Below are 20,612 nucleotides of genomic sequence, written 5' to 3' on the forward strand. Positions count from 1 at the left end.
TTCTTGCTCCTCTGAATTTGCTGAGTTTTGGAGGAATAGTGCTTTATGGAAGAAGATTATGCCACACTTTGGCGGAAATGGTTATGCTCTGAGGTGTTGCCAATCACCTCACTGGACAGGAGTGTTCTCCTGCTTGAACCCAGAGAACACTGAATAAATATATGAGAGGAGAAGAGCCTGTCAGATCTGCTGGTTGAAACTAAGAGAAGAAGAAGAAGGCTAGCCAAGCTGAAAACCTGATTTGCACCATCAGGCCCAGCATTCTGACTGACTGTGCCTGCTGCATTATATGGAACCACCTCCTTTGGATGTACCTTGCTTCAAGAGGAATAAAGAGTGGTCGCCCTGCAATTCACAGGTTAACAGAGCTCACCTCGATGATCACCACCAAGAATGACTTGTCTGGAGTGCGTCCAATGAATTTGCAATGGTTTTGTCCAGGTTCATTGTGGGAATTGTGGTCCCAAACATCCAGATTCCAGACCCCTGAATTGTGCTTTAGACACTTTGGATGCAGAGGGACCTCAGGAATATTTTCTAAAAGTTGCAGAAGTTTGGGACAAATTTGGAAAAAAGCTCCATAAAGGGACCAACTCAACTTCGAGATCCAAGCCGGCCACCATAAAAAGCGAGCCAGCCTGACCCGCTAGTTCATCCCACTGTAAAGCTACGGAGGTCCGACTTCCAGAGTTTGACCGGTAGCTCCCTGGAAAGTAAGCTTCTGAACCCTCTCTGAACCTAGACTGGTGAAGAGCATTGAGTGACCCCGGCAGAAAAAGCTATAGAAAAGTTACTAAGTCAGAAGATAAAATATCAACCAAGGCCTACTGCAAGGCTTTATCCCAGCAGGACTCCATTGCAGTCGGGCTGAAACTTTGACTATGTCCTGGTAAAGTGCAACCAGATATCTCAGAGCGGCTCAATAGGCTTTTAAGTGATATATAGCAATACATCTTAAAAAAAACATATCCCCGGCTCCCTACATTGGATTTTTGTCATTTCAATGTCTTTTTAAAGATACATTAGTTCCTATTTATATACATTGTGTGTTGTGTTTTAATTATTTACTGAATTAGCGTTCTTTGGTGCTTTACATACCTGTCTCCTAAGTTAAGCCTGCCTGCTCGCAGCCAAGCTAGCCAGGGTTGAGCATGGGAATAATTTATTGGGACCTAGATGCACATTTAAGACTACTAATAACCCACTTTTCAACACCACGTCATATCAGATTTCAGTGGCCTCATTTTTCCTTAATCTTCCCAAGCACTTTATTATTCCTAAACTAAAATCTCTAATTCCTGGTTGCTTACTTTTCCTTTTTTTTCTACCACCCATGTCCCGCACCCCACATTGTAGCTACTGGCTTGCCATTTCCTTTCCTACTTTTTGAAATTTCTGTAGGTTTGGACCTCTGCTCTTTTCTCTGGTTCCTTACCTCAGCTGAAATATATAAAACAAGTGATAAATGGAATGATTGAATTAATCTCAGTAACTGGTAATTACTCAGGACATATCTCAGTCTAACATTTTTCAGCATGCCATGCCGCCTCCTTTTGTACCTAGCGTATGCAAATCATTCTTGATCCTGCTACAATAGGAACAGGGCACCCTGAATTGCCTAGTTAGTGACTCCCTGAAACACAAAACAAGCAATCCAACACTAGCTTTGCTCTCATTAAGGTCATTAGTCGGTTATAGCTTAGCAACGGTGCTACAGTGTGCTCAAGACCCACGTCTGGGCATACCTAACCCACTTAGGGCATCACACTGAAGTATAAAAAAAAGTGATGGATGGAATGCTTGTATTAATCTCAGCAACTACTAATCGCTCAGTGCAGCATCCAAGTCCATCGTTATTTTGCACACTGTGTCACCTCAATTTGGACCTAGCCATATGCAAATCATTCTGGATCTTGCTCCAATAGGAACAGCCCAGCCCCAATTAAAAGGCCAGGTCCTCCCTGTACTGGATTCCAAGCAACCAAAGACTTGTTTCACCGTTATTAGGGCTCATTAGTTAAGTATAGGTTGATTCCACCGGCACAGTGTACATTGGACCTACATCTGGGCATACGCATCCCAATTAAGGCCCACACTAAAGTATACTAAAAAGTGATGAACAGACAGAATGCTTGACTTAATCTTATACACTGGTAAGTATTTAATGTTGTATCCGAGTCCCTCATTATTTTGCACACCATGCCACCCCAGTTTGGACCAAGCTATATGCAAATAAGTGTCAACCCTAATCCAATAGGTACAGTTTAGCCTGAACTGCCAGGCTAGGTGCTCCCAGAAACAGAGCATCTCTGCAGCCCTATTCCAGCTGGCATCCTGAGTCAGTGATGGTGATCTCTTTGCCTCTGTGAAGTTTGCTATTTGCGGCTGTGATTCTCAGTTACGATCAACAAATCCCAAACGGTGTGGCATGCAAATGGGAAATTAGATTTCAGTATTAACAAATTGTCATGCTTAACAATTTATGATTTGGTTTAAAGAGGCTTTGTACATAATGGTTTGCAATTAAGAACTTATGATTCATTGATTTTTGTCATTTCCAAATCACATATTCAATGGCTTGTGCCTCAAGCCAATATTTGCAACAGCAAGGAGGATTGGTTTCTCACTGCTGTGTGAATTTGAGTATTTGTGCACCCTAACTTCAATGTTAAGCTCACCCTCTTTCCAATTTCTTCATTATCTTCTTCAATTCTAGTTCTGCGACTTGCTGACGGAATAGACCAATGTTCAGGCCGAGTTGAAATTTTTCACCGCGGTGCCTGGGGAACAGTGTGCGATGATAACTGGGATTTAAACGATGCAGAAGTCGTATGTCGACAGCTTGGATGTGGAAAGGCTCTAACATATACTAGCAGCGCCTATTTTGGCCAGGGCACTCTCAGTATTCTCCTGGATGAAGTAGAGTGCCATGGAACCGAATCCTTCCTGTGGAATTGCCCCAACAAAGGCTGGTACATCCATAATTGTGCCCACACTGAAGATGCTGGGGTGATCTGCTCAGGTATGTTGTATTCAAGCTACCTCTATATGACTTTGCCTTTAACCTAGCAGGTGGGTGATAGATATGTGTTAGAAATTGAGTTTATGGTTGGCAGAGGTATACACTCTGTCCAGGCAGGAACCACAATCCTAGTCAGGGTAAGTCACAAACACACCCTAAATAAATCTGTGCTCACCACCTGGTAGCTTGGCACAGAGCAGTCAGGCTTAACTTTAAAAGCAATGTGTAAATATTTTGTGCATCACTTCAAACAGTAAATCAGTAAAAATTTCAAACCAAAACACACCACACCTGGTTAGGAAAAATAGAGCTTAATTTAATATATAAAACAAGACCAACATGACAAAAATCCTGTTAACAGAATCGGACGTATACATTTTAAAGAATAAACTGTAAAATAGCACTTAAATGCAAAAAACACCAGCCAGGAATGGCTGGTTGCGCTGGACCGGGACAAAGTCAAAAGTTGAGACCGACCACGATGAAGCACAGGCCTACTACAGGGACCAAGCTTGGCCTCCAGAAAAAGACCTTAGTTCGCGTTGCATCAACGCCGAGGGAGATGCGGAGTGCAGGCGAGGAGATGCTTCGACGACTGTAAACGCAGTCAAGGCGATGCATCAGTTCTGAGACGTGCAATGGTGAAGATGCATTCACAGTGGAGCTGATATGCCGAGACAGATCTTGGCAATGGTAGTGATGCGTCCTCAGTGAGTGAGGTGCTCTTGTTTGGAAACCCTGCATCTCCCGCAATGCTTCAGTGCTGGTCTTCTTGATGGCAATGCAACAGCTCAAAGCTGCACAGTAGACATGGATGTGGGGATTTTGCTGGTTTTACACCATTAGGTCCACTTCCAAGGGTCTAGGACTGGGCCGGCATCACTTAGCAGGAGAGACTCACAGCTGGCAGGGTCCAAGGGCAGAGGCAAGTAAGTTGGACGTCTTTTATGTCCCTGAGACTTCATATTAGTAAACCAGCAAACTAACCCTAGTATTCTGGGTTCTGAGTTCAAGTGATGTGGGTCCAGTCATTCTCATTCAGGTAAGGAGGACAGCAGGTTAGCACAGCAAGAAAGCAGTGCTTCCAGAGCAGCAGTCCAGCAGAGTGGCAGTTGTTAAGGAGCACAACAGTCCTTCCTGGCAGAGTAGCCACTGGTCCAAGAGTGTATTTAAGTGGTAGGGTCTGAAGTTCAGTTCTTATACCCAGTGGTGCATTTGAAGTGGGAGAGACTTCAAAGAAGGGTATTTGAAGTGCACAGAGGTCCTCCCTTTCTGCCCTGGCTCCAGACTAACTTTAGAGGGTTATGCAGCCCTTTGTGTGGGACAAGATACATCCTATTCAGGTCTAAGTGTGAGGCTGTGTCCAGCTCCTCCTTCCTATCCTGCCCAGGATGGCCCACCAGGAAACAACTCATACCTAGCTCCCATTATGTGCGACTGTCTAGGATGAATAAACAAAGCCCAACAGTCACCCTACTCAGACATTCAATCAGAAATAGGCTACAAGAGAAGAAAATTGCCAACTTTCTAAAAGTGACATTTACAAAATTGTAATGATAAACTCAAATTTGCCATTCAAGGGTATTTATCATTACGACTGCATAGGTATCAACCATGACACATCTACCCCCTCTCAATTAGGAATTGCAGCGTATTAAATGTAGTAGGGAATCCCCAATATTATCCTATGAGAGGGGTAGGCCTCACAGTAGTAAAAAATTATTTGGGAGTTTTTCATTTCCAGGACGTCAAACGTAAAAGTACATGTCCTACCTTTTATTTACACATTGCCCTGCCCTATGGCCTACCTTAAGGGTGATTTATATGCAATAAAAGGAGACCTTAAGGCTTGGTAATGGTTTTAAATGTGAAGTTGACATGGCGCTGTAACACTGCATTTAGGCTGCAAGGGCAGGCCTAGTGAATGATTTAAAGTGCTACCTAAGTGGTTGGCACAGTAAGTGCTGAAGGCCTACTGGTAGCATTTAATTTACAGGCCTTAGGTATATGGCATACCACTTTACAAGGCACCTACATATGCCAATTTGGATATGAGCCAATGTTACCAGGTTTTAGGCAGAGAGCACATGCACTTTTAGCGCTGGCTAGCCGTAGTAAAGGGCCCAGAGTCCTAAAGCCAACAAAAACAAATTCAGCAAACATTGGAGGAAAAAGGTAAAAAGTTTGGTGATGACCCCGCATAAAGGTCCAGGTCCAATAATATGTATATGAGAAATGTATGCATTTTGTAAATAAGTGATATACACTCACAAATAAGTAAGTGACTACTACTGCCTACTGTGCTAAAGAGTGCCAAAGCAAATCATTTAGGAAACGACAAAACAAATGGAATACAATTTCAATGCCAGATACCTCCATTAGTGTATGGTACTGGGAAATGGTCCATGCAATAGTTACGCTTCTCAGCACTGTGAGCACCCCAGCTGAGAAAGCCTGCAAACTTGTGAAGTCGTTGCTAGCTGGTTCTCTCTGGCATGTTGGAAACCCGGCTACTTACCCTCTAGCAGGGAGTAGGATTACAGATATCCTTAAATTCTTTTTCGTTGTTGTTAAATATTGTATATCAAAGATTCATAAAGCAATAACAATATACGTAACAATTACAGTAGGGTAGGTATACAAGTCTGGAGTATTTGCAAATATTCAAGGAATTGGAATAAAAGAGAAGTTAATAAATTTAACAAAATATATCAATTTATATAAAAAGAGAAAGAGATAGAAGAAAAGAAAAGAAAAAAGTAGGGGTTACTGATGAAACAGTAGTTATTCTGTGTTCGACCATGTTAACATAGTTAATTTTGAAGTATCTTTCCAACAGGAGAGTATAACCTTGAAGGCAAGTGCATTAAAAAGATCAAGTAACAAAGGATAGGGGGACAAGCGATCAAAATTAGACAACATAGATACTAAAAAAACACTTTGGATTGTTAGTTGAATATGAAATTGGAAAATCTTTTAACATTTGGACCAGATAGCGTTCCAAAAATTAAACACATGAGAGCAGGATAAAGTTAATGGGTTAAAGTACCATTGGAAATGGAAAACAAGCAAAATAGTGGAGAAGCAGATGGATCAAATTCATATACACACTCAAGAGGGATAATAGCTCTATTATAAAGAAAAAGTAGCGATTGACTAATATGCTCAGCTTTGGAAGTATTGAACACGTTGAGACATATTTTATCCCACTGATGAACAGAAAATTATATAAACAGGTCATTTTCCCATAATATTTCTATAGAGTTTTTGATTCACACAGAAGATGGTAATAGTAACATTTTGTAAATAAAAGCTGCTTTTGGAATAGTGTCGTGATTAATAATATCCAACAGTAACAGAGGTGTGAGTGGCTGCGGTAGGAGGGAAATAGTGAGCCTTTAAAAAGGGCTGAAAAAGAAAAAATATTAATTCACATTCCTTTAAAAAATAAGTAGGTAAGTTTTATTGTGTTTGTAGCTGGGGGAAAGGTTTAACAGAGTTATGTCTTACCAATTGGTGGACAAACATGATACCCTTCTCTTTCCAGTGTTTGGAATAATATGATTTGTGGTGAAATTGAATAAACTTATTATACCAAATTGAAGTGGATAGAAAGCATTGTTGAATGTCGAAACTAGCTGAGAATACTGTATATACCAAATGCTGGGAGTACTTTACTGTAGGGTTCTTAGAAATTAAAGTACTTTTAGATATGTAAATCACACATTTGAATGAAAAATCCTTCAGTAATGAACATTCAAATACAATCCAACGTGGCATAGAAGAGTCTTGAAAGTAATTAATGAAGGTGTAACATTGTCAAATTTAAAAAGCGGATTGATATAGTTTAAAATCAGGGAATTGGACACTATCTTCATTCTTAGGGCATTTATGTTTCAACAAGGCAATGCGTGAAAGTTTGTTGTTCCTAAGAAATTTGTGACAAACAGAGTTAATCTGTGAAAAACAATAATTCAGTATTTTAAAAGGTAACATTAAAATTATATATAGGACGTGACACAATCATCATTTTAAGGGTGTCTAAGCTGCCCCACCATGATAAATGAAGAGGAGACCAGGATGTGAGTAACTACTGTATTTCAAGTTTTAAAATGTTAACATTATGGCTAATCATGTTAGAAATATTAGGGGAAAACCACCAACCAAGTATTTAATTCTGGAAGGGCACCATGTAAAGTTAGTATTCGCAAACATATACTGATAACAGAAGGAATTCAATTCTAAAATTTCAGTCTTTGAAAAGTTGAGTTTGTATCTTGAAGTAGTACAGTATAAATTGATCTCTTGCTAAAAAAAAAGGGTCTATAGAGGATAAGGGTTTGGACATGTAAATAAGAACATTTTTAGTAGAAGCCGAAAGCATAGATTCAAAGGAGGTGTTTTTAATCCGGAGATTTGTGTGTTACAGTGGATGCATTCAAGAAATGGTTCTTGACAAAGAATATAAAGCAAAGTGGAGAGGGTACAACCTTGCCTGGTACCTCTATGCAAATTAAAGTATGGGGAGAAATGACCATTAACAAAAACACTAGCTCGAGGGACACAATATAATCATTTTAAGAATGAATCAAATCTGGGACCAAACCAATGGAGAGTGGTAAACATAAATTGCCAACCGATGCGATCAAATACTTTTTCAGCATGAAGGGATAAGGCAGCAAGAGGGGGTATGCTAATTTTTAGACAACGTAGGAATATTAGAGAACATTCGGACATTATCCACTGCAAGTCTACTCTTATGAAACCAGATTGATCAGGTTTGACAAGAAGGGGTGCATCGGTTTCTAGGGGAGATGCTAGAATCTTGGCAAACATTTTGCAATCTTAATTATAGGTCGATAGGTTTTACGTGAGGTGGGGGTCTTTATCTTACTTAGGGTTGATAACATTCAGGGACTCTAGAAAGGCCTTTGAATTCAAAAGAAAAGAGTGAAAAATCTCTAACAATTAGGGGGCAAAAAAAGATGAAAAATAGGAAATGAATTCTATTGAAAATCTGTTGAGCAGGAGTTTTACCTGTTTTTAAAGATTTGATGGCATCAATGACTTTGAGAAGGGTTATGTCAGGTTGGACAGGCACAAGCATCAAGGTAGGATTTTGCTAGTCCTTAATTGCGATAATTAAGGAATCACAATTAAGGACTAGCAAAACTCTATGGATGTAGGAATCGCTATAAAAATAGCGATTCCTACACATTCCTTATTTGCGACTCGCGAATTGTGAGTCACAAATAAGGAATGGCTTCCCATTAATTTTTATGGGCCTAAAGGCCCATAGGAATTAATGGGAAATTGCATACGCAATTTGCGAGTACCAATAGGTCCTCGCAAATTGCGCATGCAATTTCAGGGTGCAAGGATGTCAAAAGGACACCCTGTTGCACCCCTGAAAATGATCTGTGCACATATGTTGCGCACACACATGACCTTAAGGCATGAAACTTTTGCAAATTACCTTGAAGTTCAACTTCATGGTAATTTGCGCCCCCTATTAGTGAAATCGCTATTCTTTTTACTTAATTGCATTGCATATAAGGAATTGTAAATTGCAATTCCTGAAATGCAAGCGCAATTTAAGGAATCGCAAAAAATTTCGATTTTTTAAATTGCGAGGGGCAAGTTCTTTCATGCATCGCAAAAGCTAATTTTGCGATCGCAAATGGCCGATTTTTGCGAATCGCACCATTTGCGATTTCAAAAAGCTTTGATGCATGTGCCTGCTAATGCTTTGAAGGTATCAAGACTGGAAGGAGGATTTGGGAGGCCATTAAAATGTATTTCCACAGCAGGTCTAAGGGTATGGTATCTCCTATATATATTAGGATGGGGAAAACATTGGAAATATCAGAGTCAGAGGACTCAATGCTGTTAATAAATTCAATGTGAATGTGTCATATATTGTTATGCAGTAATTTAATTTTTAAGTAATTAGCCCACATTTTACCCGCATTATTTTGACCTATGTAGAATTTAGATTTACGTTAAGCAAGGTGTTCCATGCATCAATAGTAGCAACATTATCGAGATTAGGTTTACCTGTAATTAGTTCACATACAACGGATGAAGATTTAGAGGTAAAGTAAGTATGTTCAAGAGTGTTAATTTGCTGAAGCAATTTACGGTATTGGGAATTTAACTTCTTTTTCCTTTTAGCTGAATAAGCAACAGTGAAAGCCTGACAGGAGGCTTTTAAAGCATCCCAATTATTAGGAATGGAGGTGCCAATGGAGTACTTAATTTGAAAAAGATTCCTTAATAAAGGCAGTGACTTATTGGAGTGATTGAGGGATGAATGAAAAAAAGCTAAAACAGGGGCATGATCTGAAATAAAAATGTAACAAATTTCTGATGATTGTCTAGAAGGAAAAAAGGACCTACGGCCACATGCATCAAGTGAATTTGGAGTCGCAAACGGTGCGAATCGGAAAAATCGGCCATTTACGATTCCAAATTCACTTTTTGGTATGCATGAAACAATTTTCAAAGAACCGCAATTTTTTGAATTTCCAAAAAATGAGATTGCATTTAAGGAATCGAATTTGTGCGATTCCTTAAATTCAATGCATGTATTTTTTTAAAAATGCGAATTTGGAAATAGGAGGTGCAAATTACCACGAGGTTGACCCTCGTGTTAATTTGCAAAATCTTTCAAAAATGCTCAAAAAAGCATTTTTGAAAGTGTCATGTTACACACACACATGTCCTTTGGACATGTGTGTGTGAAACTTGCACTTAAAAAAACATTTCAAGGGTGCAGGGGGGGGGGGGTTCTTTGGATCCCCCTCAGCGCCCTTGAAATGCATCAACAAATTGCGATTCGCAAATTAAAAAAATGCAAAAAGGCATTCGGCCACATACATCATTGTAGGTTTTAGCAATTCCTAAATTGCTAAAATTAAGGAATCGCATTTCTTAATTTTCGGTATTTGCGATTCCTTAATTGCGAATCGCAATTAAGGAATGGCATTACATTGATTCCTATGGGCCTAGAGGCCCATAGGAATCAATGCCTTTTTGCATTTTTTTAATTTGCGAATCGCAATTTGTTGATGCATTTCAAGGGTGCTGAGGGGGTCCAAAGGACCCTCCCTGCACCCTTGAAATGTTTTTTTAAGTGCAAGTTTCACACACACACAGGACATGTGTGTGTGTAACATGACACTTTCAAAAATGCTTTTTTGAGCATTTTTGAAAGATTTCGCAAATTAACACAAGGGTCAACCTCGTGTTAATTTGCACCTCCTATTTCCAAATTCGCATTTTTTTAAAAATTCATGCATTGCATTTAAGGAATCGCACAAATGCGATTCCTTAAATGCAATCGCATTTTTTGGAAATGCAAAAAATTGCGGTTCTTTGAAAATTGTTTCATGCATACTAAAAAGTGAATTTGGAATCGCAAATGGCCAATTTTTCCGATTCGCAACGTTTGCGACTCCAAATTCACTTGATGCATGTGGCCGATTGATTCCTATGGGCCTCTAGGCCCATTGGAATCAATTTAATGCCATTCCTTAATTGCGATTCGCAATTAAGGAATCGCAAATACCGAAAATTAAGAAATCCTAAAAAGTTTAAAGATTTCTTGATGCATAGGATTTTGCAATTCCTAAATTTGCGATTCCTTAATCCTACAATGATGCATGTGGCCGCATGTAACTAATTTACAGTACAGTCTAGACATGGGATGGTGTGCATTGGAAAAACACATGTATCAAGGTTACAAGTTTTCCATACATCAAATAATGGAAGAGAGGTAATGGCATTAATTGATAAAATCTGTACATTTAGCGATTTATGACATAAAATGGCCACACCACACTTCTGAATATTTGCGAGAGAAAAAACAACCTGGCCAGCCCATTGGCGCTTTAACATAAGCGATTCAACATCATTACAATGACTTTTCTGAAAAAGACAATGTGTGAATTAAGTTTCAAGAGATGAGAGAGTACCTTGTGTCTTTTGACTTGATGTCTCAGACCATAAACATTCCACTAAACAACATTAAAGATATTGGGGTAAACGGATAGGGAAACAGGAACATGGATGACAAGCTGCAAAAGTGGAGAAGGGAAATGAAAAGACGCTGGGGTTATTTTCGCGGGAAAATAACCCTTTGTTAACGTGGAATTCACAACACCGCGGTACCATGCAATGGTTTGCTGAAAGCGCGGCCAATGTCCGCAATACAACCACTGCAGGGAGAAAAAAACACAGGCCCCAACACAAAAAGACATGCGATGAGCCCATTCGCGATGAGGAAAGCAGGGATAAGCACCGCCAGGCACGCGACACACACAGAAGTAAAAACCACACTGCCCGAAAGGGAGAAGGGGGAGCCAAATCAGAGCCGAAGGGACATCCCAGACACACAATGCAGCACACACACATAGGAAGCAGAGCACCCCATCATCGAACATAGGGGTTCATTATGATCGCGGATGGACTTGAGTTCGTCCGCGACCATCGAGGAGGAGGGAACCTCCGCATGGCCTGCGGTTTTCCCTCCTCTCCAATTAGGATGTGACCGCCACCCTGGCGGTCACATCCTCTATTTTTAACATTGTGGCGGGTGCAGCTTCAAGCAATGTTAAAAATGCATACATTGCATTTGTATGCAGAAAGCGGCAGGCACCGCGCGGTGCCTGCTGATTACTGCATACAAATGCAGGGGGGTACCATAGGTACCCCCCATGTGCACCCCCCACCCCCCTTCACCCAGGGGGCCCGCAACGGGACCCCGCAGTGAAGCTCCGTATGCTTTTCCACGTCAGAAAGTCCGCCGTGGAAAAGCATTTCTTTTTGGGCATCCTAATATGGCTAGCGGTGTCTGAGAGACAGCGCCACCATATTAGGGCTTTTCCGCCGTGGTTGTAAGCCAACCGCGGCGGAAAAGCTGCGGATGTAAGCCTGGACCCACCAGCCATCCTAATGTGGCGGTGGTTCTTTGGTGGGTCCGCTGCGGTTTTTCCGTATCCTCCGGGCCGGCGGAAAAATCGGTATCCTAATCTGCCCCATAATGTGGTATAAACACCAACATTTTCTCAAACGAACACAGGACACAAGTGCACCCGCTTATGGCCGGTAAGCGGCCATTCGCACCGGGCAAAGCACGAAACAGGGACACGAGAATGCACAAGTACAAACCCACTTCCTGATGGGGTAGCAATGCACATATGGCAGGGAGCCAGAGAGTCTGTGACACAGACATTGGCATACAAATCAAGACACAACACAGTCGGAGACAAGTGAAAGTGCTCAAACTTTATTAACAAATGCGTTTCAGTATGGCAAAGAAAAGTGCCACGATATGCAGACCAATGCAGCAGTATGCCTGAATGAGGAACGTAGCAACGCGCCCATGTCCACCTCGGGGTAGTCCATCACCAACACAAGTCTGTGCCAAGTCGCGTTGGTTGTATGCGCCAGGATCATGTGTCCAGGATAATGCAGCCATGTCCACTATCGTCTTGGGACATGTAACCAGATCCACCACCTGCAAACAGGTGTCGGACACGTGCAATGGGTCACATCCAGTCGTGGCTGCAGGTACCTTGCAGCGTAGGCCAACAGCTCCAATAAGCCATCATTGTCCAACACATCTGACATTTCGTAGACATAATCCATCAGCTGACCCGGACAGATGTGCTGACACCAACCACTCGAGCCAATGTGCACCAAAGCCCAATCGGGTAGTGGCTCAATGTGCTCACTGCACACGATGACTCGTGCAATCTCCCAGGCCCAGTTCCCAGCCTGCATGCCAAACATCCATGCATGCCATAAACAGGCATCACGGTGACACTCCTGGTCATGGGCCAGCAGAGGGGGTGCACACACACATCGAAGTCCAGGTCAGCCACCGTGACGTTGAAGAAGGCAGACATCCATGGACCACTCGAATATGCACGAGCGACAATGCAACACAGGTTGAACGCAGGTGACGTCCGCAAGGTGGAAGCTCAGCCGGTAACTTATCTGCAGCACTGCCAAGGGCAGGGCAGTGCCCCCAGGACATGCAGCAGACATGCACGCTGCAGCTCCACATGACTGGAGTCAGCACTGTCTTGCCCTGCACCAGACCTGTGGTTGAAGTGGCACAGCTCGGTGCAATGAGCAATGTCTGCGTGCAAAGGGCGCATGTCTGGGGTGGGGTCGGAGTACATGTGAGGCCATTTCATGCACGCTAACTATGACGAAGGACTCCTTTGTGTGGGATGTGTACACATTGGGCCCACGTCGGGCAGTGAGTAGTGTGGGAGACACAAGCAAATGCAATCGTATCTGTCAGAGGGTGCTGGCCGCATGCAAGTTCCTGCTCGGAGCTGCAGATGTGCTACCGCCTGATAGTTCAGACAAAGGACCTTTCATCAGTACAGTAACTTCACTATCTGCATGCATACAGGAGATGTTTAGAGGCCTGTTGTGGGTGTGGTGGGATGTCTGCGATCCTAGGAATCTTGGATGGTATGCCCAGCACGTGGCACATGAGCGGCCCCACTGTGTGTCACGTTGCCACACAGCTGCTCCTCCCTCCCACGAGCCCCCTCACTTGTGTGCGCTGCACTCCTACGTGTCCCTGTCTGTGCGGGCCCATCCTCCTGGTGCATGCTACATTGCAACATTGACTAATGTGGCCCTGGTGGCGACTACACCCCAACGCAGAGACACACTTACCGCACCTCCGCACGAGGCCTGGTCTGAGCCACGCCCTGCTGTCCCTGCTAAATCAGCACACCCCTGCGGTGACCAGATGTATGCTGGACAAGCACACACCACTTGTGCATGCAGAGAGGTGCTTGCACAGCAACATGTCCATGGCCACTGCCAAAGCTGAGGTGACATGGTAACGTTCAATGAAGACAGCACACTGTGACGTTGCAGGACCAGTGTCCATCATGCTGACACAATGAATACACGGACACACTTGCTCAGATGGTATAAATGGCTACCTGCATGTGCGCACGGGCACATTTATTAGCAGGCACACATACCGATTGACACCTGTGTTGAATGTGTGTGGGGTGTGTGCACACCAGCCAGCAACGGCTGCCTGGTGCAGTTAGAAATCAACAACAGTGTACATCGTAAAGGTCATAACCATACAACCACAAAGCCCCATGACTTGTGCTGCACAGAGTTAGTGGCCCCGGATGCACTGCGGCCGGAACAGGCCCACCACCACGGGACGGTGACTTGCGATGCAGTCAGATGGGCTATGCGCCCTGAGCGGGTCCTCATCAAAGACTGAGGTGTATGTGGTGGACAGTGGAAGGTGTCCTCCAGGGCATGATGCAGAGGGTTGAGGCTATCCGGAAGCAGCAAATGGAGCAAGGGATTGCCACGGATTCGTTTTTCGCCACGGAGTCAGTATCACTGACATGATGGCAACAACAAACCCAAGTCGCCCCCAGAGTCCAAACAGAATGTGTGGTATGTCTCACGAAACAGACTCTGTGGTATCGGGGCTGAAAGGGGATGCAGTCTACGATGAGGCCTGTACAATGACATCAAGTTTGCTATAAATGAATCAAGGCTGAATTCAAAATTGTGTGTGACTTACTCGACCGCAGTGTAGTCCTGAGGCAGCTGAAAGCATGGGCCATTCACCGAGTGTCGTCGGCTTAGGTTGGATGGCCCCAGCGGCCTGCGTTGTTCAGGTTCAGTGGCACCATGGGAAGCGGACTTGCGGTGGACAGGGTTGATGGCACCAGGTCAGTTGTTGATAGTGTTCGATCACCTCTGTGACTCTGATCCGGCTGTCATCCAGATGAACCGCATCTTCCTGTTACACCTCTCCATGCGTTCACTGGTGTGGACTCTGCCATTCATGATCGCGGAAGAGTGCTGGATGTGTAACCTATTGCTCCTGCTCCACATACTCGTGTCGCCAACTTGTGTTGAACAGGGCTTGTGGCACCACGTGTGTAGTAGTGTTTGTGTAGTGTAGGGTAATGTTATAAGGTTTAGGGTTTTGTCAGGGGGTCGTGCAGGATAGTGTTTAAGTGAAGGAGACAGACTGGGAATAGGGATAGGGTCATGCTGGGGGTAGTGTCTTAAGGTTTAGGGTAGTGTAGTAGTGTTTGTGTAGTGTAGGGTAGTGTTTTAGATTTTAGGGTAGTGTCAGGGGTCGTGCAGGGTAGTGTTTAAGTGAAGGGGATGGACTGGGAGTAGGGGTAGGGTCGTACTCTGGGTAGTGTTTCAGGGTTTAGGGTAGTGTTGTAGTCTTTGTGTAGTGTAGGGTACTGTGGTAGGGTTTAGGGTAGTGTCGGGGGTCATGCAGGGTAGTGTTAGGGAGTAGGGACAGGATTGGGGAAGGGGTGGTATCGTCCAGGGGGTAGTGATTTAGTGTTTAGGGTAGTGTAGTGGTATTTTAGTAGTGTAGGGTAGTGTATTTGTGAGGGTTTTGGTAGTGTTTTTATTTTTGGGATGTGTAGTGTAGTTTATTTGTATGTAGTGTTGGGTTTTATTAGTTTTTAGTTCGCATACATTAACACTTTTAATGTAATGGTATGCGAACTAAAAACTTGCATAGTAACGTAGTAATGGCATGCAAACTAATTGCATGCGAAATAACGAGTCATATTCGCTTCGGGGGGGTAGCAATGGTCTGCGGGGGCTGCATAGGTCTCTGGCCTAGCGCTTTGCACTTGCACTGGCACGTGGTGGGCCCTTTTTGACAAACCCCGATGTAGGCAGGTAAGTGGAGCCTCATTGGTGCGCTGGGGGAGGCGTGATGGGTTTGGGGATCAGAGGCCCGGTGTGCAGCAGGCGAACAGGGATGCAGGCCCCACCACGCTCGGCGCAGGAATCGTGGCGGGCTGGGAGGTTCCGCCCTGGCAGTCGCGTTGTCCATTCAAAATGAGAACCATCCAGCAGTGCAAGGGTTTATTGTTCACACTCCTACGCAGGTCTGGCGTACGCAGGACCAACCCACTACTATGCATGCGCATGCAGGGGGAGATGTAACGTGCGACATTTACGCTTTCTGCCCCTCAGCCTGTAGGGACATGGTAGCGTCCACTGGCCACTGCACTCCATGCACCAGCAGATGCTCACCACATGGGCATTTCGTGGTTTGCACTCTTTGGTCTGTCAGGCACCTCCAGGCCACACCTGACATTGGGTAGGTTCACATTCACATCTTGTTCACATTCCTTGGTCACTTACCGTTCTCGCACATGCCTGCTCTGTGCCTCTCCTCACATCCTGCTATTGCATGATCATTGTCTCCGTGGCATCTGTGGGTCTCAGCTGGGCTCCCCTCATGCTATGGGTAGTCGTCCTGCTTAGCATCAGCAAAAGGCAGGTGTTAAATCCCTGCTGCTACGGCGGCTTATCGCCTATTTTTGGTTTGCACCAGCTTGTGAAAGGGGTGTTAAATCTATCTCTGCTTTTGATGCGGTACAGTGGGGATAAATCGGAGTTACCTCCTTGTGAATATACCCCACTGTGTATTAACAAACAACAAACCATGTAAGTAATCCAAACAAGGTAATAATCGAAGATATATAAACACTCACATAATCACAAGAAAAAGAAGAAAAGAAAGAAGAAAAGGACAGAGAAAAAAAGAAGACATAGACAAAAGGACGAAGAGACAGCCCAAGGATAGAAATCCAGATCTGAGGTGAAGAGCATGAAAATGAGCATGAGATGTGACAGCACCAGAACAAGAGCGACAGCAGGAAGATGAAAAGTAAATTATATTATAGAGGCTATATACTCAAGAATTTAAGTAAAAGTTGAAGCATGCACATAATAAAGTTCTTAAGAATATTGAACATTAGTAGCCATAGTATCAGATTAAATATATATTCTGACTAAATGTTTTTAATTTAGTAGGATCCTAAAAGGATCCTGAGGTGCCTTCATAAGTAAGTTTGTAAGAACAGGGGTGTAGAATGCCATAGCAGATATTCACCTGTTTCATTAGAGGTTGCAGTACAAGGAACTCCTTTTTTCTGGTGTTGTATTAGAGAGGTATTGTGATATGTAAATGCTGTGGCCAAACCAAATGAGGAGATGATTCTCCTTGGCAGTTTTCAAGACATGGAAATGGTCTGTATATTCCAGAAATATCTTAATGATACCTCTAGGTCTAGAAGAGTTGGGTTGAGGACCAAAACGGGGTGCCCACTGAATGTTAAGAGGAGGAGTGTTCAGGAGACCAAGAAAATCAGGTAGAAACTTCTTCAGGAAGACAAGAAGATCAGGGCCCTCCAAGTTCTCCGGTAATCCATATAAGCAAAGATTATTCCATCTATTTATGTTTTTAAGATTCTCAGTATGCAGTTTAAGTTTTGGATTTCTTATTAAAGAAAATGAATTTTGGTGGCCACATCTTGAACATTTTGCCCCCATAACCATCTAATAGTCCCCCAATGTTTTGCAGTTTTTCATTAGTAGCACATATCAAAGGTTTTAGACCCCTTACCTCAACAATTATAATGTCAAAGACCGGATTGTGAGAAGACATAATATGTGAGGGAGGATCATTTTCTGCCTTTTAGGTTTCGTGCTAGAAGAAGTGGGTTTAGCAGTGGCACGGAGATCCCTAGCCATTCTGATGTAGTGTAATGGTGTAGAATCTTCTGTAAAGGTCCTGCTCATATAAGGTGATATTGGCGTAAAACTAGAAATTACAGATAATAAAACAAAGGACAGCAACCTCACTTAATTTAATAGATAGATGACCGAAGGAAAAAGGGAAAAAAACAGCTGCAAGGACTTTCAGGCCATCAATAAGATATAGTACTGTGTCATAAATAAGGAAAAACTCTGAGAGGGAAGCAAAAGAGAGATATAGCTGAAGAAACTCCCATTATTGTGCTGAATATGAGGAAGAGTATCGGCATTGAGGTAACAGTCTAGAAGGGGGACTCTGCTGAGAAGTTTATCTGAGAGGGTACTCCACAGAAAACTTGAAGTACGAGTGACATACTAACAAAATGGTGGCCACTCATTAATTATACAAATTCACTGTTGTAGTGCCAGGGAAGGAGAAAGCCTCCACACGTGATAAAAGATGAAATATTTGAAGGACTGGCTTAAATGGGCAAATAAATGCACAATGAGGTCTGGCCCAAACATAGCGAGAAAAAGCTGCAGATGGTATGGTGAACAACGTGAGCGGCGCGCTGCTGAAATGGTGTCTGCTAGCATCTTACAGAACTCACCACCACAGCTCTGGAGCACACAGGAACCTCCGTGATGAATGCCCACCGGCTAAAAACAATGCGGGCGTAAACAGGAGCATGAAGACATATCCAAGTTGATGAGGCACATACTGAAGTTATTTTAAGGACTGATTAATAATCCCTAAAACCATTTCCCCATGTCCACCATTACACTAGTATGCGGCTTGATAGTAAAGGGAAACAAGGGCCCATAATGTCTGGTAAAATTCAAACCCAGTATGGTGGTTTCAGCCTCCATGGCCAGTATTGAAAGTGTGGAAACAGGTGTTCCATCTGGTCCCCCCATATATGTGATGAGGCCATTGCTGTCAGGTTCAAGCTAAAGGAACAAAGCATGGCAAATATTTCATTGGTGCAGTTCCCATCAAGATCCGTCCACTCCGACTAGGATGTGTTTTTTAACTTTCCAAAATTGCTTTCATCTGTGAAAGCCTGACAGAATTGGCTGTTTTGTTATCTTGTCTAGTGTGTGTCATCTAGGTTACCTAGGTTTGGATGTGATAGTGGAGACTGGCAGCTTGGGGTGCTGGGTACGGCACATAATTATCTTACCTTGTGGGATACTAGGGCCTTTCCTGCCATATACAACATTACAAGGCAAGGCCACCTAAGCAGGCCAAGTGAAGATGCCGTTGTTTACAAAGATATCTTCACATGCACCTGCTCCACTGAAGCCAGAACTGATTATATGGTACACTTCTTCTTTAAACTACAAATCACAGCAAACTTCATTGTGGGTGGAACCTTAGTCTACTGCGTCCGAGAAAACTTTACAAGCAACATTATGGACTTCATCACTCCCCTAGTCCTAGATTCCAAAGTTTTCATCATCCTAGAAAACAACCCTTCAGGATAACCTCAAAAAATCTAGGTGAAATTCGGTGTATCAAAGAACCCTCCCATGCTGCCTGACACACCCTAGATCCATCTTCAAGTCTTTCAACAACACCAGGATCAGCACGTCAAGGCCTCTCACCTGGACAAGCCATGCCATAGTCAGTTTCACAATCAGCATCTATCAGCACAGAAAAACCTTTATAGTGTACCCAGCATGCCAGGTGTATGATAGAAGTATGCATGGTCAAACCATGTGTGCCTCTACCATTCAGCCCGAACAACAAATGCGTCTTAACCATGCATGCCTTTATCACACAATTTCGTGGTATAGGCATGAATGGTTATGTTATGTTATATCAGCTTATAAAGCGCGCTGCTACCCGAAGGGGTCCTGGCGCTGTGCACTATGGCCTGGGGGGGGGCGTCCAAAACCTGCACCAGACCCATAGCTAAACTGGGAACAACCAGGTTTTCAGGCCTTTTCTAAACGGTAGAAATTCCATGGCAAACCTTAGAAAGAGCGGAAGCTCATTCCAGGCCGAAATGGCTCTGAAAACAAAGCTCTTCCCGCCCCAGTTCGCCTTTTTTGTCTTTAGGACGGCAGCCCTCTTTGCATCCATTGAGCGCAGTGCTCTTCCTGGGACATACCATTGGATACGTTTTGTTAGATCCTCCAGGCCCTTCCCCCTCAGGGCTTTAAAAGCATACAGAGGGCTTTGAATTGGGCCCGTTGTTTAACCGAGAGCCAGTGAATTTGAAGTAACCCATTTCTAACCGACTGAAACCTTGAGGTGACTGTGAGCAGCCTGGCCGCCGTATTCTGCACCATCTGTAGCCTATTAAGATGTTTCTTGGAGATGGTCAGATACAAGCTGTTGCAATAATCCAGGTGAGAGAGAACGAGAACTGATATTACTGTTCTGAAGGTTTCATCTGTGAGGAGGGGTTTTATTTTCTTAAGTGTTCTCAGTATAAATAAGCTAGTAGATACCTCGCTATTAACCTGATCACCAAAGGAGAGGGTGTTATCAACAATCACTCCCAGGTTTTTGACCTTCCGAACTGGTGGGGGCGGAGGGCCCATATCGCTGGGCCACCAAGCTGGGGACCAGAGGTTGGGATTATTCTCAAAGATCATCACCTCTGTTTTGTTGGCATTCAATTTCAAGCAATTGGCTGCCATCCAGCTGGTTATTGCCACCATAAAATGGTGGCAGCTTGGGGCCTTATCGGCTTCTTTGCCTCTATGCAAAGATAACACGATCTGAGTGTCATCAGCGTATGAGGTTAACAACAACCCAAATGATCTTATGATGGTAGCCAAAGATCTTACATACACATTAAAGAGTGTTGGGCTAAGTGAGGAGCCCTGGGGAACCCCAGAGGGAAGAGAGAATGGTTTAGATCTTGCCCCCCCCCCCAAGCTCTACAGATTGTACTCTGTTGGCCAAGAAAGATCTTAACATGTTCCAGGCTTCACCCTGACCCCCGCCTTTGATAAACGATCCATCAGGATCTCATGATGGACC

The 20,612-nt window shown here is 43.6% G+C and overlaps 1 protein-coding gene across 1 annotated transcript in view; it reads left to right on the top strand.

The window, feature by feature from the left end:
• LOC144752614 (scavenger receptor cysteine-rich domain-containing protein DMBT1-like) overlaps window positions 1-20,612 on the top strand; it is a 1,037,642-nt gene that overhangs the window by 166,869 nt on the left and 850,161 nt on the right. The window contains exon 7 of the mRNA XM_078640493.1: window positions 2,717-3,026. Within this exon, the coding sequence (XP_078496619.1) occupies window positions 2,717-3,026 (310 nt within the window). The remainder of the gene's footprint in view (window positions 1-2,716; window positions 3,027-20,612) is intronic.

This window comes from Lissotriton helveticus, chromosome 5_1 (genome assembly GCF_964261635.1).
Source record: "Lissotriton helveticus chromosome 5_1, aLisHel1.1, whole genome shotgun sequence".
NCBI lineage: Eukaryota > Metazoa > Chordata > Amphibia > Caudata > Salamandridae > Lissotriton > Lissotriton helveticus.